The 11,275-nt window shown below is 31.7% G+C and overlaps 1 protein-coding gene across 1 annotated transcript; it reads right to left on the bottom strand.

Moving 5' to 3' along the window:
- Nucleotides 1-1,707: 1,707 nt before the first annotated feature.
- On the bottom strand, nucleotides 1,708-4,350 carry LOC115983651 (collagen alpha-2(IX) chain-like). Its single transcript, XM_031106389.1, has 2 exons — nucleotides 3,760-4,350; nucleotides 1,708-1,809 (listed from the first exon to the last, which is right to left on the bottom strand). Exons 1-2 carry the CDS (start codon nucleotides 4,291-4,293, stop codon nucleotides 1,801-1,803), a joined length of 543 nt encoding a protein of 180 aa, XP_030962249.1. The 5' UTR covers nucleotides 4,294-4,350; the 3' UTR covers nucleotides 1,708-1,800.
- Between the last annotated feature and the right edge of the window lie 6,925 nt (nucleotides 4,351-11,275).

Here is an 11,275-nt window from a genome sequence, read left to right on the forward strand (position 1 = left end):
TCTAAAAATTTTTAATTTTGAAAGATCGATAATCAAAATTTCCAAAATTTTAACACGTAGTCTATTAATTTTGAGAAAATGTCAGTTGCAAATTGTTAACTAGTCTAACTTGGAGGTTTAGAAACTCTTAAAGTACCCCATGAGGCACCCAATACAAAATTGGTCTATTACATAATCATTTTGTTAATTTCTGTTAGACTAAGACCGTTAAACCCCCCCCCCCCCCCCCCCCATTTTAAGCTAATTTTTCATTTAAAAATTCACAAAAAAAACCTGGCTATCAACCAAATCCCAAATCAAATGATAGACCCAAAAATAATCGAGAAATGATATGTCCACAACATTTTTACAACAAATCCTAAGTGGCAAGTTGTTACTGGTTGTTATTGTTGGGGCAAAAAAGTAATCTTAGTGTTAGGTGCAAATTTGAACCGATAACAACTAACTACCTACGATTTATTGTGAAAATGTTTTAAAAAAATCATGGACGTAGCACCTCTCAAAATAATCAGGGCTTAGTTGAGTTCGTTATGTGGTGGTTACCATTGGTTGGCAATCTTGGGCGGCATGCTTAGAAAGAAAGACGACTTCAAAATAAAGTTGTCCATGTCACTGGTTTTTTTATATTATATAATTTCAAATAACTCATAAAAATGAAAAGAAAATTATTAGTTTACATTATACTATCAATGTAAAACAATAACTGTTTAAAAGGAAAAAGCCAACATTTTATATAGAAAGAGATTTTTAAAAAAATGTTAATTTTTGCAAGAGCTTATTCATTTACAACACAAACTAACTTTAATCCCCAAATCTTGAAAAGATATCTCATGCGCCAAGCGCATACAAGAGTTTTGCAGGATCTTATATTCAATACAATCCATTTTATTCAATGAGTGAGTCACTTTTCAAATATAGCTAAGGATATGGCCAAGCACAACAAATTGCTCTGTTAAAAGCATTTTATAGGCAACACTAGGGGTGGCAAAATTGGACATGACCCGCAAACTCAACACGATACGACATGAAATTAGTAGGTTATGGGTTGAGGCTTAATGAGTTCATGTCATATTCGGGTTGACATGACTAACCCATTTAATAAATAGGTTAAGTTAGTGTTTAACATATGGAATTCGTTTGATCCATTTGACTAGTTTAATTAAATGACATTTTACCAATATACCCTTCAAACCCTAAGTATATAAACTTATTAGTTGTTGTGGTTTATTTTCTTTGACATATTGTGATTGATTATTTGTGATATTGAGATATGCTTTAGTATTGAATGATTATTTGTGATGCAGTTACTCTTTAGTTTTGAATTTTATATTAAAAATATTTATTTGCTTTATATATATATATATATATTTTTTTTTTTTTCATTTTGATAAAATCTGATAAATAGGTCAACACGACTGACCCGTTTAATAAATGGGCAACGCATGCCATTGACAAGCTTTTTCCTATTTGTTTGATTTATTATCAAAACAAACACAATTTACAATGAAATCCAAACACCAAGACAAAATTAATCCCTGAAGCGCAAATCATTTGCAAATACTAACCTCCAAACTTCCACAAATACCACTAACCTTATTTATAAGCCAGAAAATTACAATTCCAAATTAAAACAACTATTCCAAACCACACAAGCACATCACATCAGAACCAATGTTCAAAGCTCATGGCAAACCCACGACTAAATATAACTTGCACTTGCAATCTTCGATTCAAAGCTTTGACATCAATCGTTGCTATTAGATGATGGCTGATTCCACAATATTCGCACATGCACATCAGTTACCACCACTGTTAATGTAAAAATAAATTCAAAAAGAAAGTCAGTGGTTAAATAGTTATTTAGAAAAAAAAAAAATACACAAGAATAAAATCTTGATGAAAAAGGAAAAATTGCTCTACAGCTTTGACGAAAATTCGTCATGCCTTCATTTTCATCATTATTTTAAAATACACATCTATGGACCACGTAAGCACCTATTCTCATCGGCACATTCTTTGCCATAAAAGTCTAAGACAGACTAGTGATGGTTGTGGAGTGAAAGAAGGAAACTAATCTAGAGTTTTGAGAGGAAAAAAAAAAACCTCTATGGAGAGACTACAGTGACTAAAACTAAATACATACCGATGAGATTGAGCTTTTGGATTTCAAATTTATTTCAAGTTTTTGAATCTTGCCTATTTATAAATTAAATTTATCTGTGTTTTTCCAATTAATTCTTTTTTTTTTTTTTAACTAGAGTTAAATTTATGTGGTTTTGTTTCGTTTTTTCATTTAGGAAGTTGAATTAGCGTTGTTTTAAATGTGTGGCCTTTTATTATTGGTTGGGACTATTCAAGACCTACGTCCTAATAATTTCTCCTTAGAAGGACCTAACAACATATACAAATTGAATAGAAATTCCCAAGAAAGAACCTACTTAACGATACAAAAGATCATCCAACTTCTACACACCTTGTCAAACCCATATAATGGTTTTGAAACCCGAACCGTTCAAAGAACCAGAGAATGAAGGGGTTTAAGGTTTTTGAGGTTAGAACGAGGCCTAACCAAGGTCGAATCGTGATGATGTTATAATTAATTTAAAAATTATTTAAAATATAAATAAATATAATAAATTAGTATAAATAGAAAAAAATGAATAAAATAGTTCAAAAAATAAAAATAAAAACTATCTTTCAAATGTATTTTTTATATCAATGGAATATTATTAATTGTTAAAAAAAAATAATAAAAAAATTATTAATTTACATTATACTATCAAGATAAGATAGTCTATTATAGACAAAGCAAATGTTTACAGCATTATATATTTTTATGCAAATGTGTACTATAATATTTGCACTTGTTTAATCTATAATATAAATTTTAATTTACAATAACACATGAATTTAATATATGAATAAGTGGGTTTGTAGTACCAATAAATAATGCAATTAGATATTTAAATGTCTTATAAAAAATGCAATTAAATGAAAATGGTTAAAATAAATTTGAAAGCAAATAAATAATGAAAACGTGGCCACATGTCCAACCTTTTCATGGGGAAGGGGCAGTGTCTGCCTGGTAGACTACTTTATTGGAAAAAGAAAAAAGAGCTCTTAGGCTGGCTTTTGATTTCTTTTGGTTTTGCTGCTTTGGGTACCAGTGACAAACCCCAAAGAAGCAAGAAGAATAAACGCAGAAAGAAAACACAGAAGATTGGAGAAGAAGGAAAACTAGAAAACGCAGAAGAAGCAGGGTAAAGATAAAGGTTTGGACTACATTTTCAGATTTGTGGTGAGGATGAGAGATAAAAATCCGGAGTTCAACGGAGAAAATGGCATAACGTCCACACCCCCATCTTTTACTACTTTTTTTTTTTTTTTTTTCCTAGCTTCAGCCTCACCCGTAAGACCCAGCCACGGCTCTCAAACCCGGAAGGTTCAACCACAGTTTGCACGGTCCACTATATTTTTTGTGCAAAACCGCTTTTGAGTTTAAAGAACCGTCTCAAGAGATGGTTTCTGGTTGACCGATTTGAACCGTACAGTCCGGTCTAAATTTCAAAACCATTAATAGAACAGAGATACGAAACATTCTAACACCCAAATACAGGACTCTAAAACTAAATTCCCAAAAAAAAAAAAAAAAAAAAGCCATTGTAGAAACTCTCAACACCCAAATACTCAGACCGAACCAAATGGTAAAAACTGGGGGAAAAAAATATAAAAATCCAAACATATAGGAAAAGAAATTACTCCTGTCTTTTCCTGGCAGCTACTACGGCACTGGCAGCCGGGGCGGCCCGAGCAGCTCTGGCAGGTTGACGTCCCTGGATACCCTCGCGGCCCTCGCGGCCCGTCCGGCCCTTGATCCCCTTTCGGCCCTTTCTCCCCTTTCTCACCTTTGTCCCCTTTCGGCCCTTGGTCCCCTTTCTTCCCTTTTCGCCGGATAAAGTAAATCGTCACTGCGATTAAGGCGATTGATGTTGATAGAACCAAGATACACCCCAGCACGAACCGCGCGGATACTGGTTGTGGTTCACTTGGTGGAGTCCATATGTTGTAATCTGGTAGTGATGGAGGGAAAGGGGGAAAATGTGGGATTGGAGGCGACTCATATGCTGGCACTGTTGGTGGTGGAGGCGGAGTAAGGGAGGGAAATTTGGAGTCGGGTAGTGGTGGTGGTTGTGAAGAGAGGGTTGGAACTAGTGGTGGTGGTGGTTGTGAAGAGAGGGTTGGAATTAGTGGTGCGATGATGGTGGTAAACAACATGAAGAACAGGGCAAACATGGTTGAAATATTTGGATTTTGTAGTTGGAGGTGAAGCTCCGTCTGCTCTGAAATACCCACAAAGCCATGCATTTTATAGTTGCTTGGATCACCATCGTTTGGTAGATAGTTTTAGGCCGTCTCAGACTTCACCACCAACCTTCTTTTTATTTTTTGCATGAACCTCTTTTGTTTTATTTTGTTATCTTTTCATGCTCTGCTGCTAGAAAGCCTAAAATACTCCGAAAACAAAAAATAAAAAAAGAGCTTGCTTTAAGCCCACATGGGCCATGGGCCCATGCGACATGGACCTTTCTATTTTTATTAATAGGAAAGTCGGTGCATGTACAATAATACATGCACCCACCTTCCTGTTGAATTTTCTAGACCGTACGTAATGGTTGTTAACTTCTCAGTTGTAGCTTGTGTGGCAGTACTGATAGTGTGGTGTTTCAGGTAGTTGATTTCCAGTTGTGTTGTATTTCGTGTGCATGTGTTATGCAAATTCTTTTAATAAAATCCGCTTGTTCATACAAGTTACATTTAGTGTAACTTGAAAAAAATTATCTCTTTTTAAAAATTACCTCTTTTTAAGACCATAGTCATAGTAATAAATCTTAGATAAGAAATTAATACTGTCATCTACAAGCTAATTTCAAATTTGTTCATAGGATGGACTAGTAAGAAAATAAAAGATAAACTATAAGTTCATTAGACATATTGTTTCTTCATATAATGAACATATTAATTATTGTTGCTAAAATTAAATCTTGAAAATCATTTATCGTTTCTAAATACAATGAATATATTAATTATTTTTGTTAAGTGAACTTTAATTAATACTACCTAAAATACTTTTATTTATTAGTTTAGGACAATTATATGTTTATATTGTACTATTAATATAAGATTTATAATGTGGATTAAATACTATCAATGTAAGATTTGCAAAAAGTGTATAATATCACTTTTGCATAAAAATGTATAATGTTCTACACATTTGCTTAGAGACAATGTAATTTTTACACTAAGAATTTCCCATTAGTTCATTTAAAATTTGTTAAGATCTAAATGAGCATTTTTTGAGGTTTAAGATAAACAAATTTTGCTATTATTGTTGGACTTACTATGTTTTACTCCCCCATATTTTAGATAATATTGATTTTTTTTTTTTTTTTTTGTATTTTGAAAAGACCAAAATATTGTTAAAAGAATCATATTTAAACTTATTTCAGCTAGGCTTAAAAATAAATTTAAGGTTAAGGTCTTCAAATTTTTATTAAAGGGGTTAAATAAAAAACATTAAAAAAAATTATATATATATATAAAAATTGCCAACTCAAAGGGCTCATTTAAACTCCGATCCCTGAACTATACATAGTGCTACTGATGACCATAGATTCTTATTAAAATATAACGGTGAGCATACCACAACTTATCATATCATTAATATAGAGTTATTATTTGCCATATCAACTAATTTTACTTAAATTAATTCTCCCACACTCCACCATTATCTTCAAGACTTCAACTCTCCACCACTACTCATCATCTTCTGTTTGCTATATATTTTATGTTGTGAGTGTTTGATATGCCTTTCTCATTTGTTGGCACCAGTGAATTGTGGCATTACCAATGACGAGCAGCAAGCACTGAAGGTATCAGCATCACCACATGACAAAAAATAACAACCTCTAATAATACAATTGTTAAATTGTATACCCAACTAATACATCTAAAGGCAAATCACTTTAGAACACGAAACACAAATTTGTTGAGCTAACCCCAAATTTTTACATAAACTGGATAGAGATGATGAGCTGGAGAGTAGAGAGTAGAGAATCAATGTTGTTTTTTATTTCTTATTTTTAATAAGAAGAGTTTTAATGCCTTAATTATTAATTTCTAGAGACAATTTATGACATTCTCTTGAATGTTTATTTTTACCCTTTAGATTTATAAATCAATGATCCAAAAAATAATTGATGTCTCAGTTTAATAATAAAGAACTATCATTAGGAGCGGTTGCCGTAAATTAAAATTTTTTTTCAAAAAATGATTCAAAAAAATGTAAAACTCTTATTTATATATATACACACGCGCATTCACTAGTTAGGCGGGCCATGGGGACAATTGTCCTTCCCCACCTCCCCAGGCTGCGCCCTTCGCATCCATTAATGTTGAACTATTTGCAACAAAATACTCCAACCGTTTTGGCTTTTGGGATTAGGAAAAAAAGCCTACATCTGTATTTTGCATAGAGACAAAAATGCCTTTAAGTATATTCATCTTTTTAAGTTTTATCCCCCTTTCCACCCAGTCATGATTCCACTCCAACCGATTTGCTTCGACACATTTTTTTACGTGAACTGCTTGGCGTCATGACGACTACTACTCACAGGTCAATTTTGAGTATCTTCTACTGGATATGGATAAACCGCTAAATTTGCGCAAGCATAAAAACTATAAATTAATGAGACAAACACAAGCAGAGACTGACCCACGTCCCCAACGCCCAAACGCATGGTAATTGAAATCTTCGGATTCTGGATTGGAGGTGGAGCTGGCGGTCATCAGGACTAGCCATAAGGCATGCTTTTATAATTTCTTGGATCACCATTGTTTGCTAAGTGGTCTCAGGCACTCTCCCTCAGCTACTGTAAGACAATACTTTTCCTACTACAAAACTTCACCAACCTTGCTCTTTTGTTTTTTATTCTTTTTGCATGTGGGTGTCTCTGTCTTGTTTTTTTATTTATTATTTTTGCATGAAGCTCTTTTGTTTTGTTTTGTTATTTTTTCATGGTCCGCTGCTAAAACAATAAAAAGCCTAAAATACTCCCTCAGTCTTTCTCTAAAAAGTAAAAACAAAGAATAACCACATTAAAAAAACAAAAACTCACTGCTTTAAGCCCACGTGGCCATGGTCCATGCCACATGGACCTTTCTATTTTTTATTATATTTTTATAAAGCATCGTTGACCTTCGGTGGAAAATAAAACACTCTGATGATCATAGCTATTTTATCTTAGCTAGCTAATTAAGAACATGCAAAAGTCCTTTAAAAAACTGTAAATAGAGTAACCATTCACAAAAGTACATAAAAAAAAAACCCCTCCATCTTTTGAACCATTTTTCAAAATATTTTACAACATGCTACCGTTACATCTAAATATAGATGTTACTGTAGCAACATTTATATCATTTTTCCCATTTGTTTATTTACTCTTCTCTCTCTCTTACCTCTTCATTATCACTCCTCAACTCTCTCATTATTGGGTTCTAGTCACTTGTCATTGTTGAATTTGAGGTCACTGTTTTATATTTGGGTGGTTGCAATGGGGGCAATGCTTGTTGTGGCTGGGGTGGGTTGTTGGCGCTAGTGTTGCTAGGCTTGGTTTTGGTGGTTGTCGTCGTGGCTAGGGTGGATTGTCAGTGTTTGTTGTGGCAGAAATTTTGGAGTTGTCATGGTAGTGGTCTTAGGGTTGTCCATGAGGTGGCTTTGGTTTGTAGTGGTCATGTTAATGGTTTCAATTTTGTTGGAGGTGGATTTGGTTTTGGGTTTTGGCCTTCAGTGTGTGTTGTTGTTAGGTTAGAGTTGGTGGTTGCACTGTGTTGGGCCATGGGTTGTAGTTGGTGTGGGTAGAGAATAAATTATTTTAAGAGTAGTGTTTATTACATTCATCTATTTCGCACAACCATAATACACAATTTGAATTGAAATTATGATTTCAAGTGACAATTTCAATTTAACTTGTGTGTGCGTTCATGCACATTTGTGTTTAGGGGACAAGGTGTAAAGTGAAATATTACTTAGGGGTAGAAAATGTAATTTTCCTTGATTGTTACTAGTTTAATAAATTACAATAGTAGCTTTTATAACTTTATGTTATATTAGTTACGGTAGGCTAAAAAAATTTCGAATTGTAATAATAAAAAACAATATTATGAGCATTTATTACATAATTATCTTCACGTTTTTTTACTTATACATAAATTTTAATAAAAGAGAATAAATTATTACAAAAATTGAGATTCTATTATCAAATTTTCTTAACATCTTTTACGGGTAACACTAATTATTTTTCTTCTTCAATCAAAATTTATGCTTCGAAAATATTTCACAAAAGAAACACACAAGAAAGTCAAATTACTAATAAAGACAAATGCTGTGTCCCCAACTTTCAACCCATTACATATTTGACTAATTCCTTATCTTAACTCCGACATTTTTACATTTAAGTTAGAACAAAATTTAGCTACAAAATTTGTTATAGTCTTAATCTGCAACCTTACTCAATATCTTTTTACTAGTTGTGAATTTTGACAAATCAACCATTGAATTACATCTTCTTCTTATATCTTCTATCATTTAAAAAATCTAAAAAATTAAAGATCAATAGCTATGTCACTAATAAAAATTTTTGTAGTTTAAAATTATGCATAAAGTATAAGCTAATAGATTATATAGTAAATAATATTCCCTCTGTCCCATTTTATTTGTCCTTTATTCCATTTTGGGATGTCTCAAAATATTGTCATATTTCTAAAAATAAAAGTCATTAATTTATTAATATTTCTATTATACTCCTACTTTATTTTCAAAACTATTTGAAAAAAAAAAACTAAAAAATATTTAAAAAAATCAATTTAATTGGGGCACCATGTTAGTTGCCTCATTAAAAATAACTCTTTAAAAAAAAAAACTGATATATTTATTTATGGATAGTTTTGTAAACTTATACATTTTTATAAAGCAGATAAGATAATAAATAATATTCCCTTAAAAAGTTTGACTTTTTAAATAAAACAAACAAATTAGGATGGATGGAGTATTATAGTAACACAAAATTTTATGTGTATTAAAAGTGTAAAGAAAATACAATTCAACAATTAAAATATATAATAATTATTATTTTTTTGAGTAAAGTTGTAATTAAATTTTATTCTTTAAATTACCAAATAATTTACTTTTATTATTTAATATAATGCCACAACATGTGGTGGGTGGCGGTGTGTGAAAGCAGAAATGCTTAGGCCAGAGCCAGAGACGTCTGGACTCTGGAAGCATTAAAATAATGTTGAATTATTTGCAATAAAATACTCCAAGTTTGGGATTAGTAATAGAAGTCAACATTTGTACCTTTACATGGAGACAAAAAAATAAATGACTTTAAGCTATTGTATATTCAATTTTTTAACTTCTGCATCGGCACATTTTGTTTTGTTATGTTTTGTTGTTTTCCCAACTTTATTAGAATGTTATCTTAAGTACATGAAATGATTGCCGTCGTGACAGTCTAGTCCCATTCTTCTACTGCATCTGAACATGCCCCATTCCCCCTGACGGTGAGACAAACACGTGCAGAGACTGACACATGCAGATACTGACAAATGCAGAGACTGAACAATGTTTATATTCTTCTAATAATAAATATTTAATAATTTGTTGTCATATGCCTCCCTATCCCCCTACTCGAAAAAACTATTCATATCAAATTTAAATAGCTTTCTTTCCTTTATCCTATCTGTCCACTTTTCTTTCCAAATTTAAATTGTTTTTATAATAAATCAAATAATAGTCGGTTAAAAAATGACAAGAATGAGTGAAGCCAGCATACATTTATATTTTTCATTTATTATTATTGTTTGTGTTACCTAATTTTTTTGTTTTTTTGATAAACGTAACCTAATATTTTATATATATATATATATAGATGGGTTCAAGTTACACCTAATGTAACTCTTATAGAATTATACATTTTTATAGCCATTGATTTTTTTTAAGATTTAATGATTAAAAAGACACCGCTTAAACATGTCATTAATATAGAAACATTAAATGCCAAATTAGCTAATTTTCCTTAAAAACCTATCCATGTTCATCGTTCCCAACACTTAATACTTTTCCTTTTTATTTTTAGAGAAGAACTTAATCATTTTCCTTTAAAGCATCCACCAGAACACCAACTTCTTTAAACAAATCTCATGATTCTGTTACTGCAGCCAAATTTATGTGAGTGATATAATGGGTTCTAACTTCGAATACAAGAATCATAGCGAAGGAAGGATCATTTCTTGGAAATTTTGCAAAGTTTCTATTCTCTACCCTCTTCTTAAACATTGGAATTCCTAGGTTTTTGGTGGTCGTCACATTGGTGGTCAAATAAAAAGAGAGAAAGAGAATAACACAAATTGACCTCCATTGATGCACCTGACCGTGTAGTGACAAACTAAATTTTAAATCATGGATAGATAATTCACAAAATTTCTTATCATCTTAAAAACAAAGTGATATCCACCTATTTTTTAGACGAGTAGAGATAACAATTTAAGGTTTGGTTTTACAACTATTAATATTAAATTATTAATTTCCTGCAAATCCCTTTGTTTATCTTCCTTATTTCTCTTTATTTATCCATCACAATTTTTTTTAATGGGATTTATCTATCACATTTGGTGGACCATAACCAACTGTAACCTTTGTCCTTTGTTTACCACCTTCCCGGATTACCCCAAATTTTAAGAAAACAATATCTAGATCGATCCTTGCCCTACCTAATGAACCCAACGAAATTGAACTTAAATCCCACCAATTTTATAAGTAAATCTCACCAATCCAAATAAAGTTAGGATACTTGTAAATGTAATTTTTTTTTTTTTGAGAAATTGTAAATGTAATTAATAAGGAGAGAGATAATGTAGATATATAATACTGTTTTCTTTTTAACCGTTAGATCTCATGAAAATCAATGGCTATAAAAAGGTGTAACTTTTATGGAGTTACACCAGGTGTAACTTGAACCCATTAAATAATCATTTAATGCTATTTTTTCAACTGTTGGATCTATTAGAAATCTACGGTACAGAAAAGGTGTAACTCTATAAAAGTTACATCAGGTGTAACTTGAACCCATCTCTCTATATATATATTATTTATATATACTATAAAACCGAAATTATTGACTTTCTTAGAACTTGTCACATGGGATTTGCTACTCCC

Source organism: Quercus lobata, chromosome 4 (assembly GCF_001633185.2).
Source record: "Quercus lobata isolate SW786 chromosome 4, ValleyOak3.0 Primary Assembly, whole genome shotgun sequence".
Taxonomy (NCBI): domain Eukaryota; kingdom Viridiplantae; phylum Streptophyta; class Magnoliopsida; order Fagales; family Fagaceae; genus Quercus; species Quercus lobata.

Coding starts and splice junctions, on each gene's coding strand:
- LOC115983651 (XM_031106389.1), bottom strand. CDS start 4,293: ATGTTTGCCCTGTTCTTCATGTTGTTTACCACCATCATCGCACCACTA.